The sequence below is a fragment of the Podarcis raffonei genome, chromosome 10, assembly GCF_027172205.1.
Source record: "Podarcis raffonei isolate rPodRaf1 chromosome 10, rPodRaf1.pri, whole genome shotgun sequence".
In the NCBI taxonomy this organism is placed as follows: domain Eukaryota; kingdom Metazoa; phylum Chordata; class Lepidosauria; order Squamata; family Lacertidae; genus Podarcis; species Podarcis raffonei.
The window spans coordinates 47856433-47875514 of NC_070611.1; the positions used below are offsets into that span (position 1 = coordinate 47856433).

The following is a 19082-nucleotide window of genomic DNA, read 5'->3' on the forward strand; positions in this document are numbered from 1 at the left end:
ACTGTGAGAACAAGATGCAGGACTAGACAGGACTTCGGCCTCATCCAGTAGGGCTCTTCTGATGCATGATGGATAGTGGGTATGTCACAATAGGCTGCAACTCTTTGTAGCATGTGAGTCTCCCAGGACAAATATTTCTGCTTCTTTTGTCTCACATGGCTCTAGCCATTCTGAAACGGCAATATATGTGCATGTAGTCCTATTCCCGCTGTCATCATGAGACTATGTGTATGACTACAGCCAACTGTTACATTGGCTGTTCTCTTTTTCTTTGGAAAGCTCACTATGACAAAGTTGGAGAACCAGTTTGTTAACGGTCCTGCAAACTACATAAGCTTCTGACACCCATTCATATAAACAGATCTTCTCAGACTAATGAACAGGACCTTCAGTCAAGAGTCATCATACACTGCAAATATGTACATCAATCACCCATTAATACCATTTAGGCTTATGCAGAATGCTAGAAGGTTTAAGTCTTCTCTGACTGTACAAATAGTTGCTGCATGCATTCCAAATAAATATCACCCAGCAGCAAGAAGCAGTTATGTGAAATGTGTTCAGCAAAGTTGCGAAATACAGTGTTTGCAGGACTCTGGTTTTATATGGATCTGATATCTCCCCCATTTTGGAGGTGAGCAAACAGTACAAGGAAACCTTCAACAGGAGGTAAAAACTAGGGATAGACAATTGTGTTCTGTCCAAAATTGCTTTCAAAGCCTTCAAGCATCGCCCATTCATTACCAAGCCTTATTCTGCAGCCAGGAATGAAAAATGTTTAAGAAATTTTGCTTAATGGTTGCCATCAACTTGATTTTAATTAATTTTTATAATGAAATATTTTTAGAATGTTTGATTATTTGATTGTTGTTAGCCGCCCTGAGCCCGGCTTCGGCTGGGGAGGGCGGGATATAAATAAAATTTATTATTATTATTATTATTATTATTATTATTATTATTATTATTATAAAGGAACAGAGAGCAGATGCAGGTTCTTTGGATGCTAAATTGAGAAGGATCCAATTTGGCTCTTCTGTGGCAAACCTCTGAAGTGAGAGATAAACATAGGCCTACTTACAGTTCTCTCAAGCAAATCCTTGGGAGGCTGCAGCATACGCATTCACAGAGCTCATTATAAGACGCCTCTTACAGGATGCAAACAAGGTTTCCAACAGGTGCTAACCTCACACTGAGGGGATGGATGAAAGCTATTTGCAGTCAGTTTCACATACTTGCTCCTGCTGGGGAAATCAGGAAGGAGTCTAACTTGAACAATGTGCTCATGGTTCTTTCAGCACATTGTTCCATCACTGTAATAAGCCTTCCCCAACACCTGTTGCCCTCACTTACACTCTGAAAGCTATCCTGGCATCAGATTCAAATATAAATAAGATGTATTTGTGCTTTGTGCAGCTTGATCCTGTGCAGGAGTACTCTGAAATCAACCCCAATGACTTCAATGGGAGTTACTGCCACATATGCATCAACAGGACCCCAGCCACAGGTTCTTTTATTTTATACAAAGGGAAACTGAAAGGCTCATTTAGACCTTCGCTGCTATATTTTCTGCTGTAAAAGACTTCTTTAAAGAAGGACAAGTAAAAACCATCAGTTTCAGCATGAACTATACAACACAAGGAAGTCTGAAAACCTTTTGATATTGTTGAACTCGTAACAATCCACTGTTACAGTGCTTAGTGTATGTTTACCAAAAGGACACCTAGCGATAGTAACACCACTGAAGGGCAAGCAGTGAATAGCTTGAGATCGGGATAATACTCTCTAGTAAATTGGACTGAACTCACATGACAGCCTAGAAATGCCTAGGAAAGATATAGCCAAGCCCTTTCTTTTAACAGTATACAGCATGCCAGGTCTCCTTCCTATGTTAGGAAACAAAGCAACAGGGGAAAGGGCAGATGCAAGCTTTTCATTGTAGGTTGTTTCTTAAAAAAAGAAAAGAAAAAGAAAAAAGGACAGCATCTACGGATCACTTTTCAAAGTAGTGGACGGCTGTCTTAGTGTCCTCATGTGTGCTCTGTCTGTCAGCTATCCCGACACACCTCCCACAGAGTGGAAGTGGGTGCTCTCCACAGGCTTAGTTAAGATATCAAAAGAAGCTAGGAAATTGGTCACCTCCCCCTGAAGGGACAAATGAACTAGAACTCCAGAGACACAAGAGATATTTCACTCATTTAATTAGATTTCTTAGTCCTTTTATATGAGCTCATCTGTCTGCTATCCAAGTAAAAACTGCAGAACCCTACAGAAAATTCCAAAATTCTTAGCTCATTCTCTCCCCCCGCCCCCCGCTTGCCCACTTAACAGAAAGAACCAGGCGGTTGATGACAAGTTCAAGACGACTTTCAAGGTCTTTGGCCCATCTTTTTCAGAGTGCGATTCAGCTGAAAGAGACAGACATCTAATTACAAGGGAATTCTTGGGGGCAGGGTAGAAAACACACACACACACACACACACACACACACACACACACACACGGTACTGTCCAAATTATGCATTGTTCACTCAAGGATTTGGGCACCATGCAAGAATCCCAAGTGCAGACATGGGGAAAATTAAACCACTTAGACCCTACCAAGATGGAGAGATTTGAGGTCAGAACACAGAAGAGTTGAACATCAAATAGAAGTTTGCATAACTGCGTAAGTTGCAAAGGATTGCAAGGATATTGAGTAATTTAGTATTTAGTAACAGGCAGCAAAAGGCTCCCCTAAGCTAACTTGTGGCCCTCCAGTGCTGTTGGACTTTTAATTCCCATCAGCCCGAGCCGGCAGACAGGGATACTCAGAGTTATAATCCAAAAATTTGGAGGGCCATAGGCTCCCCACCCCTACCCTAGCATTCATATGCCCAGTCTTAAACAAAATCATGCCCTGTCCATGTTCTTGCAGTTGGGAAGCAGCCAGCCAGACTGAAGTAGGCTGCATAAAACCTGTACCCATGGCTCCAGAATCTTCCTTCAACGTATTTTTGCTTTCTTGGACTGCATTTTAGAATGCCAAATACCACTCTACTACTATCTCTGCCTCTCCGACATTCTGTGCTATATATTCCAGTTCTTTCCCTAATCCCTAACCTAGCAATCTTAAAAAACTCAACCCTTAACTTACTGCTCACCTGCAAATCTTGTATTTATCCTTATTCTTACATGTTTAAGTAATGCACAGTACAGCAGAGGATGCCCATCTGTTACCAAGAAGGGCACTCTTCCATCTGTGGTGCTGTGCTCAGTGCTTTCGGTTAACCCAGCTCAAAGTGGCACTCTCCATGTGAGTCAAAACAACACAATGGCTATTTCCCCTTCATAGAGCTTTCATTTCCTCGGGTGGGACTCCTGGTGATGCAGTGCCCTCTGTGGGAGAGCTGGAACAACTACACTGTGTTCCCCCTTGCAAGCAGCAGGAGACATAAGAGGGTAGGTGACATTGGGAGAACTCCTTCCACTCACAGATAGATGGCACTGCTGCCACCTACGTTTTCATTTCTGACATTCATGGCAATGCTGTTTAGATTTCACTCTCTCCTGTACAGATAGAGACACACAGACACAGCTCTTCCTCAAACCCTGGCTGAAAGCGTGCAGATAGGTCACCCCATCAAATTTTGCAAACGGTTTCGAAAGTATATTTCACCTGCTCATTCAGCAAGTAGCTTACCTCTTCAAACTTATGGATCTGGCGAATGAAGAAATCCCCATAGCGACGAGCAACCTTTGTGTCTGCGATGTGGATCATGTCCTGCCAAGAGATAGGCAACAGTAAGGAACAGCCCAGGGGTGCTAACAGGCAACAGCTCCGTATGAAGTTCACTCTAGCCTGGAACTAGGGATATTTTTTCAGATAGGCTCCTTCATTCCTGAAGGAGTGAGGCCAACATTAACGTCTTCTTGGTGCCAGATAAGATCTACATCTTTTCCCAGGCATTTGAAATAATCTGATTACTTGGCTATCTTGGTCCATAAGCACTGTGATGTTTATTTTTTGTTGATGCATTATTGATGTGTTATTAATTCCAAGTGGCTATCAATGATTTGTTTCTATATCTATATCTATAACTATATCTATATTCCCCACTTTCTGCAAGTTGCCTACGGACTGTTTTATGATGCCACAAATAAACATAATACTACTCCATACTTATAAAGAAGAAAAGGATAAGCCTGTCAGGTATTAAGACAGGGTGCTTCAACCAATGCTCTCTCCATTGAAAACTGTCCTTGTATTCACCCCTCTCCCTAGGAAACTTCATCCAAGCATATGAGAATGGGAATTGATTTGGTGATGGTGTATCAGGATATAGCCCTCCAGATGTTCATGGGAGCTCAAAGTTGAACAACATCTGGAGAGCCACGGGGTTCCCATCCCTGGTGTATAATCACTAATGTATATGCCTTTAATCTGATGCATTTGCAGAAGATGAACTGATGGAGAAAACTGGGTGAGTAAGGGTAGTTGATTTCTAAAGGTGGGAGTGAATGGAACTCTTTGGGACAAGATTCATAGCTTTGTCCCTTTTAGAATGAAATGGGGGGGGGGGGCTGATGGTACTGAAAAACAAAGTACCTCCTATCGTAGGTGGCACTATGAATTTTTAAAAAGCATGCATCTATTCTTGGGAGAGCCTCTAACCTCTGCCTCTCCTGGCTTAAAGCTCATTTCCACTCCAGGAACTCTGCAGTGAAGAGCTCATTCCTAGCAGGTACCTCTGGCTGCCTGGAGATGGGCGCTCTAGGAACTCTGCAGGAAGCTGCTTTCTACCAAGTTAGACGACTAGTTCATCTAGCTCTGTCTTGCCTACTCTTAGTGGCAGCGAACCCAGGCTTTCAGACAAGAGCTTTTCTCAGCCCTACCTGGAGACCCCCGAGATGGAACAAGAGCCCTTTCGCATGCAAGGTAGATGCTCTAGCACTGAGTTATGGTCCTTCCCCACGTCACCTATGCAATCTGACCAACCCGGAAAGCTTCTCGTAAGGGATGGGGAGACGTGAACAGACAGGCGGGAACGTACAGACCTTGTCAATGTAGAAGTCCACCTCGGAAGCAGACTGGAACTCGCCATCCAGGGCAGAGATGCCGCTTGTCCAGACCAGGTTCTTCATTTTGTGTTTGAAGACGAGCAACTGGATACGGAACTCCTGCTCTGTCAGGTCCAGGAAGCCAGCTAGCTTGGCAACCGGCATAGTGGTGTAGAGCTTCAGGAAGCTGCGGATGGTAGAAAGCTGGGCCTGCTGCTGGACCTCATCTGCAAAGACCTTCAGCTGCTGCAGGAAAGGCTCCTTGTGGTAGTTGGGGTGAACGTTGTCATAGTTGGGGACCACAGGGGAGAGGAACTTGGGGCAGGCATAGCTGAAGAGCTCTTCGTACACTTGAGGGTCGCCTTTCTGCATGCGCAGCATCTTGTCCCCATATTTTTCTCGGAGCTGCAGGTGGATGCTTTCGTCAATGCGCATAGGGTACATGGTGAGCGCAATGGCCAGCAGGGCGTGCATCTGCTCGTTTTGTTTGTTGATCTGCGACACAAAGAAAGCTCGATAGAAACACTCCGCTCTGTATTTTCAAATTTCCACGTAAAGACTCGTGCAGCACAGTGGCCAAAAGTCTGAGTGACAGAAGCCTCCAGTCAAATCTCACCCCTGCTTTGAGTTGACAGGTAACTTTCATGGAGACCAAAACAGAATAGAAAGGCACACAGCCTGAACTGCCAGGATTAAACTGAAAGCTGCCATTGGCCATTTCGCTACACGGATTCAGGCAATGGAGTCACTCTTACCCTGCATTTCCATAGTAAGGCCTATGTGCCCTTGCACTGGTAACTGAAGAGTGCCAACTTCAGAAATGCCAATTAGGAGCGCCTTAGGATCATACTCTCTTGGTGGCCTTAGGTAAGCCACTATTTAGAGATTTCTAGGTGTTATTAATGTTTTTAAAATGTTTTCAATATGTCTTAGCTGCCATATATTTTAAGAAACTAAATTTTGCATGATTGTTCCCAAGATCCAAGTGCACATTTGCATTTATGTTTGGATACAATTGGATGCAGTTTTGAATCAATATGGCAGACCGAACCTTTCAAAACTGCACTGTTTTTTTGGTTTCTTTGAATTTCTGAGCAATGCTGGATATGAGGCTGCTAGTATAAAATACACAGAATAAAGTGTATTATTTTGCAAATTTGTTATTCCTCTCTTCCCCAGAATAGAAATGTAATAAATCAATCTTTGAGTCTCTTCCTCCCAGCTGCAGAACAGGAATAATGATACTGATCTACAGGGCTGTTGTAAATATTACTGTGATAATGGACATGAAACATTTTCTACAAGTGTTACTATGTGAACCTAAGCAAATATAATGGTGCATTATTATAAAAGACAAGCATGTTACTAACCCACAGGGAGAAGCCTAGAAATATGTTGTCCAAGGGGGGAGGATGTCAAGAAAGCTTCCTCTGGCTATTTCCCACCTATTCTTACTCTCTATTACTTCTCTCCTCACCCTTCAGTTCCCCACTCAAAACAAAAGTTACTGATACATGCAATTTTGGTAAACAAGTTTAATTTGTACAGTTTATTCTGGACAGAGAACCTGGAGTACCTACGGATATGATAATAGCATCCCAAACAGACTCTTCCCGCTACAATGAGACAGGTAATAACCAGAAGCGGAATGGCCTGTGTTGAGTTGCACCCTGACTCCTGAAAGATTTAATCAGCTGCATTCTGGAGGAGTTTGGCAGAAGATGTGAGTCCTGCAGGTACTATAAAATCTTCTAAAATACTATAGAATGAAGCAGCAAGAGTGTGTGTAAAGCAGTGAGGTTTAAGGCCATTGTACTCACACATTGCTAGCTGACTGAAACACTGCAAATAAGCCCTAGTGGGACAATTACAATACTGACTTACTGGTTTTAGGGATCCAGAGAACAAACTCAACAATTAATAAAGAGAGCAACGGTTTTGGCAGATCAAAATGATGAAGCTGTTTCAAAGTTGGCTCCTACTATTGCAAGGAGGATTAATACAGTGAAGGGGTGGGGATGGGGGGCGCGCGCGAATACACAGAGAGAGAACATCACAGCTGGTATTAATGGCAGGGGAAAGTGTGTGAGCAATGTAACAAGAGACAAGGTCAGATTAGCAGAAGAAAGCCTTGAAGGTGAAGACTAATTTTGATGTATTTGGGGCAGACAGTAAGGAGCCAGGGAGAAACTGGCTCCTGAAAGATTTAATCAGTTGCCTTCTGGATGAAGATATAGGTCCCCAGGAAGGCCAGTATGTCTGTGGCCAAATCAGGCTTAACTGCAGGTAATATAAAATGTGTTTTTTAAAAAAAGGGGGGGGGAGAAAACTTGATAATCTGGTTAGAAAGAACAATAAAGCAGTGATCTTGGTGTAGTCCAATTAAATACAATGGGAGTTACGTCTGGGTAGACAATGCATTAAATTACTCTGGACGTAGAGGAGCATAGTTTGTTTTACACGTAGCGCTAAGACATAGTTTATTTAGCCTAACTATGGTTGCCTGAATGTGCAAACCCACCCAGCTAAATAAACTATGTCTTAGCGCTACGTGTAAAACGAACCATCATGGTTTGTTGGCAAAAAATATGCCTTCCCCCACCCTGCTATGTTTGGCTACCTCAGCAGCTTAAAAAGGTAAAGGTAAAGGGACCCTTGACCATTAAGTCCAGTCACAGACGACTCTGGGGTTGCGGTGCTCATCTCGCTTTACTGGCCGAGGGAGCCAGCATTTGTCTGCAGACAGCTTCCGGGTCATGTGGCCAGAATGACTAAGTTGCTTCTGGCGAACCAGAGCAGCGCATGGAAATGCGTTTACCTTCCCGCCGGAGCAGTATCTATTTATCTACTTGCATGCTGACGTGCTTTCGAACTGCAAGGTTGGCAGGAGCAGGGACCGAGCGACGGGAGCTCACCCTGTCGCAGGGATTCGAACTGCCGACCTTCTGATCGGCAAGCCCTAGGCTCTGTGGTTTAGACCACAGTGTCATCCGGCGCCACCTCACCAGCTTACCATGCTACAAAAGTCAAGGGCAGCTGGAAAACAAACCATACTTTAGAAAAACAAGTCATGACTTGTCTGCTTGTTTGTGAGACAACTTGCGGTTAATTGGACAAATGGAAGTTCAAACAAATAATAGTTTAGCATTGTGTACAAATCTGGTCTATGCCTGGGAGGAAATAATCAACAGCATCAAGAAAAGGCGCTTGGAACAGAAGCAACAAGCAACTGTTTACCACGTGGCTTCAGGGCACCTTACCATCTCATACTTGTAGGTTGTCCTCTGGAACATGCTCTTGGTCCTCTGAATATACAGGAGGATATTTGCAAAGACACGGATGGCATCTTGGTAGCGTCGCATCATGAGGTATGCAAAGCCGACGTAATAATAGGTCGTGACCTGGCACTCTGGCACTCGTGAATACATACTCTGGGAAGGGAAAAGATTCAAGTGAGATGACTGGGGAAAATAATTTTCAATCACTACCGAGGACAGCTTTCTTCCAAAGGATATGGTGGAGGAATTCTGCTCAAGTTCTTTATGTTAGAAAGGGGATCAGTGGTAGTCCTGAAGTGGTACAACAGAGCAGCTCCATGCTATCTTTTTAAACCAGACTTGGGGCTTCATATATTATTTATTCCAGTTTTACACTGGGCATGACTGTTGCCTTTCTAATAGGTGTAACATTTTATTTGATTTACTAACAAACCTTAGCAAAATTTACAATTTATTTTTCAGCATGAAAAAGGGGAATGGGGTGTGCCTATTTTCCTGCAGATGTACAAACATTTACACTTGACACTTCCTCAGTGCTAAGATCCCATGTTGTGTTCTCAATTCAATGTACTTGGTCACAACGGATGACAATGCAATTAACACTTTGATACATTTATCTGCTTTTATTGAGACCAGCATGTTTGTGTGTACACAACATGCATGCTTTATTTAGAACCAGACGCTCAAGGATAAGATTTTAGATAGATGATGATAGATAGATAGATGATAGATGATTGATAGATAGATAGATAGATAGATAGATAGATAGATAGATAGATAGATGATAGATAGATAGATAGAAACATGGCATTCGGGAAAGGGCAGGTAATTCCTGAGGTAGTAAGCAGGACTGGCAACATAGAGAAATGGGCAGGTCATATTTGTAGCTTGCCTTCTCTGAAACATGCTCTTGGTCCTCTGATTGATATTGGAGAAGTTCAGAAATAGCATCATGGTGCAAAGGATACAACATCCAAGATAACAGGACACCTAGCACTCAGATACTTCAGAATATTAACTCAGGGAATGAAAGAAAATGACAAAACAGATGCTTTGAAGGAGATTCTTTGCATATTTTCAAATATACACCTCTAATTTAGAGAGCAAAAAAAGGTTTTTTCAGAAGAGCTGGATTCTCAAAACCCCAAAATTTTGACTGTACCTGGAACTGAAAACGAAAATTTTTTCACAGTACCCTCCATTTACACAAAATGGCTGTACACACAGCACTTAAATGGGGCAACAGAGATTTATATTTGCCACACATGACAGCATAGGAGAGAAGAGCATTCAGAAATCATTAGGTGCACAATCTCTTTGAAATCCAGAGGATTCCTCAACAACAAAAATGAATGTAACACACAAGAAGAGAAAAAGAATGTTCAATTTTAATGCTCTACTCTAGCATCTGGCAGGATTTGAGTCCTGTGCTCCGTTACCTTCTTGTTAAGTTCAATGTTCTCCAAAACCTTGATGGCTTGATAGTAATCTCCAAGGAGTGAATGGAGGCGCAGCAAGCCCACAAGACTGAAATAGCCCAACATCTTATAGAGAGAATGGCGGCCATACTCTCCAGCTACACTCTCAGGGTCACCTACGGGAGGAAAATAGTATTTGCATATTTAATAGGAATTTGAAAGTACCACTGTGCATTCTGTAGCAGGACAGTGGAGAAGAGACCAAATGCAACCTTCAACATGTTGTTTTATAATCAGCTTGATCAAACTTTCCATACAGAAAGTTTATTTGGATTCATCTACGGTAGGAGAGGCTAGAACAAGAACTGAAAGTGTTTTAAGAACCTTTACAGGAGTTTGAGAATTTACTAGTTCCACTGAGACATTAGAAGAATCAGATCCTCCTGTCTGAACAAACATCCCTATTGTGCACATTAATCTATCCGAAATAAGCACCATCCTCTGGTTTTGTACTTACAGTCACTACTATATCAGTGTACACAAATGGAGTAAAAAAAGATCAATTTCAACATATATAAAAATGTAAGAGTAAGGAACAAAGAGCCTGATCTATTTTTATTCAGAAATAAAACCAATGGTTTCAATTGGGATTACTTTCAAGTAAGTATGCAAAGAATCATGTCAGGAGTGGGAAACTGGTGGGCTTCCAGATGTTGATGGACTAAAAATCCCATCATCCTTGATCACTGACCATGTAGGCAAGGGTGGATGGACCAGAGTCCCACAGCATCTGGAAGGCCACAGCTTCCCCACCCTGAATTACAACCTAAAAATTACAAGCCCAAACCCCACTTACTTGGAAGTAAACTCCATTAAATTCAATTCAACTACTTCTGAGAAGACATAGTTAGGCACTCAGTAAGCTCACTGAACTCAGCGACTTATTTCTGAGTAAACCTGCTGAAAACTGCACTATAAATGCATTGGAATGAAAATAATCCATATTATACAATCTCAAGCATGCAGTTTACCAATTCAACTGAAGTAATTTACCACTAGTAAATTGTTTTAATGAACTGTTGATTGTTTTATGTATATTTGTTTTTCATCTTATCATTTATAGTCCGCTGTTTTTGTTTTTTAAAAAAATGAGTATCTTATACTATTATGTAAACCGCTAAGACTCATGTTTGATTAAAAGACCTACAAAACAAAACAAATATATTCAAAATGAAGTTTCCTTCCTGGCTAATCTACACACTGGCTAAATCCAAGCATTAGATTTAAGACTATTTAGCATCATGTAAACAAAGTGAGCAGGATAGAATTAGCTTAACAGGCTTGCAGATTAAACTGTACCTATCACACAGATAAGGAGAGCTATAGCTCAAAGCCTCTCAGTGATAGGATTCTGGAGAAAGAATACTAATAAAGGTATTGGAGGATAAAACCACAACAAATTATGTTACTTGTAGAAAACTACACACATACAGAGCTGGTTTTATACAAGTGAGTTAATACAAGAGAACTTACAGCCTCTACAGGTTTCCAATCAGGCAGGAACTCAGGGAATAAGGCTTTGTTTTATTATTTAATCTATTTATATCTTGCCCTTCCTTGATCATGGAAACCAACACATTGTGGTGAATGCATGGTTCTTCATGTGCCTTCACACCACAACCTGGAACCACTTCTCTCTAACATGCACCTTTGCATGGATCATGGAAACCAACACATTGTGGTGAATGCATGGTTCTTCATGTGCCTTCACACCACAACCTGGAACCACTTCTATTCTCTCTAACATGCACCTTTGATTCCTTCTTACCTCCACTAGTGTAGACCTCTAGTTGTCGGTTGATGTTGGATTTGTCCACCAGGGAATGCAGCACATTGAGAACGCTGTGGACATTCCAGATCTTGGGGTTTGAACGCAAGAAATCAATTTCTTCATCTGACTTCTTGGCTGTCTTGCAACGGTACTGACTGAAGGACTGGAACTGTGAAGGAATATAGATAACAATGTTGGAGAAAACTGGGTCAGTATATATGTTCACTTCCAATAGTTTGTGCATAGAGTCAGAATACAAATCTCAAATAAATAAAGGAGTTTCCCAGAGCAAGGCTGGAGGGAAGGCAGTTTATTAACATGCATGCCCAAATAACAGAGGTCTCTAACTAAATGGTATTTTAAAGATGAGCAATTTGAGCAAGAAAAAAACTCCCAGAGGTTTCTTCACCCAGAAGTCTAATGGTGGCTACAAGAATGGAGGATCAGGGAAAACAGCATGGAATCAAATTCCAACTTTAAGCAAAAATCTCACCCAAAGCAGCTAGCAATTCACTTAAGTCTTTTTCTGTTCAATATATCCACATTCTGTATCAAAGAAAATCAGATTCTAGATACAGAAAACATGTAAGCCAAGCAAGAGTCTGTCTAAGCCCATGTCTGTTTAGAAGTAAGCCTCTTGAGTTCAACAGAACTTACTCCCAGGGAAAATGTATATAAGATTGCAGCTTCTACTGCAGATGTCTCGGAAGTACTAAGAGCCAAGCAAAGTAAGAAGGTACATAACCCTCAATGAGAAGTCCTGAGCCCATATTGCATGGTGCACACACTTTCCAGTTGACTACAGCTAGGTTTCTATTTCTTATGGCTTTCAAACTTAAAGCTACTGCACCTGATAGATGAATTCATCTATGATATCCCAGAGCCACTGGTTGGGCAGTTCCAGGGGAGCTGGTCCATCTGCATCTAGAGAAGAACATTCACAAAGAATTTATAGTGCTTAAGAGACTGAAAGAGCAATCCAACCCCTTCGATGTTGTCTGCTGGAGGGAGCGACCTGCATGCACAGAGAGCTTGGCAGATGAAAAGCTACCGTCGGTGGTATTCCCACAAGTGACAGAAAGAATAGTGCTTCACAACAGGGTGTTCTGGGGTGGAGCAGAGCTGGCTATGGATCCACAGCTGCTCTGTCCCCCCAAGAGGGGCCCAATTTAGGTCCTTAGCTGTACCTGACTTGAGGTGACATAGCTAATTGCCCCCATTGCTTTCAGTATGTGTGGGTGGGTGATGGGGATTAAACATAAAAGGATCTGCTGGACAGAAAAGTTCAGCTAAACAGCCACCAACATTGTTTTGTGCATGGGTAGGATAGCATTCTAGGTTGATTAAACCCACCCCGGTATATAAATTGTCCTTGTTTTCTCTTTCACAATAAAAGAAAGAAGTTATATATACAGATCCTAGGAACTCACTGAGAATATAGTTGAATAGATTGCAGTAGTTGTAATATGACTCAAATCTCTGTTCCAAAGATGGACCACCCTGTAATTAAAAAAAGAATCAGAGTTGAGATGGTATATAGCTTAGGAGTTTAATTTTCTGGGCTTCAAATACTAGCTGAGCATCTCACCTAATTATAAGCCCAAGTCAAGGCAACCCAGGGATTCAAGGTGGATAAGCAACTGAATGAGTCAATTCACTTTCCATCACAGTACTTACACTGACTTTAGCATAGATGTGTCTATAATACAGCTCCTTGTACAAAATCAGGAAGACAGCATCTTCAAGAAAAAATAGATATATTATCTTATTTAAAATATTTGCATCCTATTTTTTCACCCAAAGAATTGATTCAATTCCAAACAACTTTTGCCAACCCACTGCTCACCAACTTGGCTGGGGCTGATGGCAGGAGGGTCCCATTGGGGGAAAAGGTGATAATAATGATAACGATAGTAACAACAACAACAACAAATCCAAAATATTTGGAGGACTTCAAGTTGGTGAAGGCTGATACAGAACAACCAAACAAGATCAAAACCACATCTAGATACATAAACCTTTCCAATCAACAGGAGAATGCCAGAAAAGGTGCAGTAGGAATGTAACAGAATAAAGCTTGGGGAAATAAAGTATCGTAATGAAAAAGAGAGGAAAGTGTTTCTCTCAAAATTACCATCAATTAAAAACTCTCTTCTCTGTGCTCAGACATTTATGAAAGAAGTAGGAATCTGCAAAACTAAAGGATCTAGACATAATCTGAAGGCTCCTTTGTGACCAAGCAGAAACAAGTTTCTTAGAACCCACACAATGGTGGTCGTAAGTATCTAGATTACATAGTGCAGATGCCTTTGGTCTCTTTTCCTGCCACCTCCCCAATCTAACTTTTTGCAGTTAAATTAATGCAGTTGAATTAATTGTCGGCCAATCGGCCAATACAATACAGAATAACTGTATCACAGATGTCAAACACAACCAAGCATTTCCAAGCATGAGTGGGGGCCCAGGTGAAAATGCAGCACAGAGTAAAGCTTGCTTCCACTCACTGCAAATTCCCAAACTGTCATGGTTCCATTTCTATTTATTTTTAATAATAGGTTAACTGTTCCAATGTATGACAAAGGGCACAATGAGTCTTTACCTTAAGGAAGTGATAAGAGAACCTGCAGCCCTCCAGAGCTCCATCAGTTCTGGAGGGCCGCAAGCTCCCCATTACTTTTCCTTATTAAGCTGACCAAGGGAAATGAAAATACTTACCATTTCCAACCTGCGGTGCAATAGCCTCTGCCTCTGGCCATGGTGTGTTTTTAAAGAATCTTTCTGTCAGTTTGGTCCAACTGCAACACACAGAAATGTTTAGTAAATCAAGTGCCTCACTCATTAGTACTAAAGAAACCAAGACATAACATGGCCAATAGTCATTAAGTCATTGCTGCTGCAACTTGCATTGCTTTTTCCAATTTTTTAAATCAAGCATATGTAAATATGGATTACTGATTTGCTGTGAGAAAGAAATCTACCATCTATAGACAGCAATAGCAAGACTTTTCATTTACACATGTCTGTTGGTGAGACCTGAAGGACCCCCTTCAGAATGGAATGAAAAGAAGTCTTCTTCTGTAAGGACTATAGCTCTGCAGCACAGAAACCCCCAGGTTCAACCCCAAGCATCTCTGCTAAAAAAGATCCTCAGTATTATGGCTTAGAAAACAACCTGCCAGAGATTTTGCACAGCCACTACCTGAGATGTTTTGCCAAAATAAACAGAACTAGGCTAGTTGCACGATTGGACCAACAATATAAACCAACTTCCTACACAAACCTCAGCTAACTTCCCAGAATTTATAAACAAGGCAACTGCTGCGCATTTTTGTCCCATGAATTATTCATTCTCTTACAGGTGTTGATGTGAGGGACTCGATGAAACCACAAGACATTTATATTTGCAAACTTCACACTTCCCTGAGAAAACTGAATCTTACCTGTTTTCATAGATGTCTTGGATCTCATAAACCTTCTGATCAATAAGATCACTAGATACACGACTAGCCTGAAGCTCATACACTTTCTGGTCAATCAAGTCAGACACAGTCTTGTGAAAGTACTGGATAAAGTTTTTTATCACCTCAGGAATCACTTGATAGGTTTGCTGCTCATACTGTCTTTCATAGGCAAGATCCTGTTTTGGATCTCCTGTGAGACAGAAGAGATGAAAGAATATTAAAACAGAACAGGAAGATGTAGAACAAGGTGGCATTCCAGATGTTGTTGAACTCAAAGTCCCATAATCTATGCCAATCGTCATGCTAGCTGGACGGAAATTGGAGTCCAACAACACATGGAGGGCTACAGTTTCCCCACTTTTGATGTGGATTAATAGGAAACAGTTTGCACTCCAGCCTTCAAAAGCACTTGGCACTTAGAACCCCACTTCCCTTCATAATTTCTTTACATGCTTAATTTCCAAACATCCATACACATTACGTAAAATAATACTGGAACCCAGGAACAGCAAGATCGTTTTAATCTAAGAAATACAAATAACCATCATGTTTACTAAAAAGAAAAGTTTTAGGTCTTTACCTAAATTTAGGTCTTTACCAAATTTAGACATTAAATTTGGTAAATAGATATATTTCAAGTTAATCCCCCTCATACCAAATAAAATACAAGAATATAAAATCAGTAACAGTTTAATAGTTACTTTGCTCTGTCAAGATTTTCCTATTAATTAGTACTAATGGAAGGAGACAACATTGAGGGTAGCAAAGTAGCAGGAAGAAGGACGCTCATCAAGAACCTCAGGTATGGGGAATTTATGGTGCTCCAGATGATGGATTACAATTTCTGTCAGGGATAATACAAATTTTAATCAGAAAAGTACCTTATCTAATCTTCAAGGGTTGTCAGATTCAACACAGGAAAAAGTTTGGTTCTTTTAATAGTGGCCCAAAACAGAAAATTCCAAACAATGTTGTAGAATTCTGATGCAGCACTTGCTGCTGGTAAAATTCTCTTAGCAACTTTTGTACAGCACCCCCTTTTTTAATTAAATATCAGCTCTGGCCTGTGCATATCCCACAATGTACCATGAAAACATCTTGTGTAGCACATCCACTTTGTCAGCATGTATTGGGAGTGGGCAAGGTCCATGTGTCTTCTTGGTACTCCAGGCCTAGAGGGGAGCCTCATTCCATAAGGACACTTTTTTCAAAAGCGGCACCCTGTTTGCGGACTGCCCTCCTGTTACAAGTACATTTCCATTTTGGCACCAAGTGAAGACATGTATCAGTCTACTAGGCTTTGTAGATTTTTAAGAAAGGAGTGGGTGGTGGGTTAACCTTCTCTGCTTATTTGGTTCTAGCCTAGTGTTTCCTGGTCTTTAAAAAAATCCCAGCTTTTGGTTGTTGTACTACAGCCTGAGATGAGAGAGTAACAAAAACATTCTAAAAAGTTTGGGGGGGGGGTTAACCCCAAAAGATCTTACAATTTAGCAACAGTACTGATGAAGAGCAGACGACCATATTTTTAACAAATAAAATAAGAACAAAATAACTCACCTGTGTGCATATCATACTCCCCTGGATAAGTATAGGGATCATATGAGCCCTGAAAACAGAGAGAGACCAGAATATCAACACACCTGACCAGTGTCAGATTTACGTATAAGCTAAACAGGCTATAGCTTGGGGCCTCACTCTCTCGGGGGGCCCAAAAAACTTAAAAAGGGGAAAAACCTGGATGTACATTTCCAAAATATAAGATAAAATCAAATCAAATAAAACCTACATACAGCAACAGTGTTTTGTGTTGTGTATGGACCTATTAGGTCCATAAATTACCATATAGCATACAGTGGTACCTTGGGTTAAGTACTTAATTCGTTCCGGAGGTCCATATTTAACCTGAAACTGTTCTTAACCTGAAGCACCACTTTAGCTAATGGGGCCTCCTGCTGCTGGATCACAATTTCTGTTCTCAACCTGAAGCAAAGTTCTTAACCTGAAGCACTATTTCTGGGTTAGCGGAGTCTGTGACCTGAAGCGTATGTAACCTGAAGCGTATGTAACCTGAGGTACCACTGTATATTCAACACAAAAAACAGCGACAATTTGTTGTTGACAAAGGACAGCCGGACATATAAAGGGCCCCATTACCTTCAGTAGCTTAGAGCCTCATCAAACCTAAATCCAGCCCTGCACCCGACACACCCATAAGATGCTTTGCCCTTTCCCTACTCAGATGCGGACTGCCAGCTAACCAGAAGGCGACACACCACGGCCTCGCCTTCCTTGGGCTGCTCGGCCGCCCGACAAAAACCGCCCTCGCCGCCTCCCAAGGCCAGCAGGGCTGCGCTCGCACCCCCAAGACCGGCCAGGCGAGTTATTTCCAGCCGCCAACCAAGACCCCGTGTGGGGAGTGAGCAGGCGAGGCCGGTACCTCTTCGTAATCCTCCGCCGGGTAGGACATGGCGAGGCTTTCGGAGCGAAGGCAAGAGGAACGCACACCGTCAGGGAAGGAGCGTTGCAGCAAAGAAAGCGCTCCGGTCAGCAACCCGCGCTACTTCCGGTGCCGACCGTCGGCGGAAGTACTCCGGGTGTTCGCTGAATATTGGCTATGGGAGGAACGGAAACGCAAGAAGCGGTTCCTTTTAAGCGCGGTTTAACGCGGGTTGTTCTGGCGCAGCACGACTGAGGATGAGCCCCGCTGGCGCATATTTGGCACGGGAGGGGTTAAAAGAATGAGGAGAGTGCTGTTGGAAAAGAGCGAAAGGCGCATTTAGCGCGGTATCCTATTCCCACTGGCCATCAGCCAGATCGAGGAAGCCTGGTGAGAAACATCTCGTTTCTCACAAGGTATCAGATGTAATAAACAAAAAATCTGCAGTTATTCCCTTATGGGGGACACAAGAGCCCTTATAGAGTCCTCTGTAGGTTCTCCATCGGTCGGAGGAAAAAACAAGAGGCCAACCAGAGAATACTGAGAAGCAAAGCAGCTAGTAAGCCTGATCTTTATTGATCTGTTGCAACTCACCACACGCAGGAGGGAAGAGGAACCCAGAACAATGGCATGCAAGGCCTTATTTAGACATTTTAAATTCCCTGCCCTGGAGCTCAAGACCACCCCTCCATACATCACAGAAGGGGTGTAACCCAAGACCACCCCCCACATACCTACATAACAGAAAAGGTGGTTAAAACAGAAATTTGAATGTTGTTTTTCCTGTTTGCCAGGTTATCTGATTGCCTTTCCTGATAGTATGTCACCCATTAAAATACTGATTACTCGATTCCTGAGACAATGGGGAAGGCTCCCTGACCCCCCGCCCTCCTTGCAGGGAAAACATTTGGTCAGTTTGGGAATCAAAATGGTTTCAGGTCGGACTTCCTGTGCTGATCTATGTACGTGCTTGGTTGGTACACGTATGAACATTTAACATATCTAAGACCTCAAAATTCCTATCACAGTATGAAAGAAACTTGACAAGAATATCACTTCCCCCACCCCCTGATGGCGTTTTAAAATACATCATGGCAGGCAGCAATTCTGCAGATAGAAATGCCGCAATGTTAAAAGCTTCACCGGTTGAATTTACACAAGCCAAGGCCCAGGAATGTACCTTACGGCTTCTTTCTGCTGCAATTGCTTTGAAAGCATTTCTGAAATGGGGCAAAAATAGTTTTTATTTAAGGGAGAAAGCGAAAGGGTATTTTAACCTTGCTGTATAATGCAAATCATTGTGGATTCCTACATGTGAAAAGTGCAACAAAGGGAGCACTTTGCACATGTCTGGAGCTCCAGCCGGCTATCCCATCCTCCCAAGATACTCCATTTTACTTCCCTTCCACAGTTAGCATTCCCACCCAGCCACATCAAGCTTTTTTTATTAAAAGAAAAGAAAACTATTATTAACATTAACAGCTTGGCCCGTCGATGTAGCCCCGCATATGGCGGATTCCTGCGTGGTGGCTCCTTTCTCAAATAAAACATCTCCTTGGCGCACGACCCCTCTTCTGACGTCATTTGCCCCGCCTCTTAGAGTCGCTCGCCTTCTGCCAT

The 19082-nt window shown here is 42.2% G+C and overlaps 1 protein-coding gene across 3 annotated transcripts; it reads right to left on the minus strand.

Annotated features, from left to right (window-relative positions):
- Nucleotides 1-2181: 2181 nt before the first annotated feature.
- Nucleotides 2182-17590, minus strand: EIF3L (eukaryotic translation initiation factor 3 subunit L). Of its 3 annotated transcripts, XM_053407082.1 has the most exons (13): nucleotides 17463-17590; nucleotides 16583-16631; nucleotides 15005-15215; nucleotides 14280-14359; nucleotides 13242-13303; nucleotides 12995-13064; nucleotides 12415-12488; nucleotides 11562-11733; nucleotides 9755-9909; nucleotides 8298-8468; nucleotides 5035-5532; nucleotides 3680-3760; nucleotides 2182-2405 (listed from the first exon to the last, which is right to left on the minus strand). In XM_053407082.1, exons 1-13 carry the CDS (start codon nucleotides 17490-17492, stop codon nucleotides 2367-2369), a joined length of 1692 nt encoding a protein of 563 aa, XP_053263057.1. In that variant the 5' UTR covers nucleotides 17493-17590; the 3' UTR covers nucleotides 2182-2366. The 3 variants fall into 3 exon arrangements, with proteins under 3 accessions (XP_053263057.1, XP_053263059.1, XP_053263058.1); XM_053407083.1 differs by lacking the exons at nucleotides 2182-2405; nucleotides 3680-3760 and adding an exon at nucleotides 4632-4651 and having other exon boundaries at nucleotides 5007-5532; XM_053407084.1 differs by lacking the exons at nucleotides 14280-14359; nucleotides 16583-16631; nucleotides 17463-17590 and having other exon boundaries at nucleotides 15005-15083.
- Nucleotides 17591-19082: the final 1492 nt, after the last annotated feature.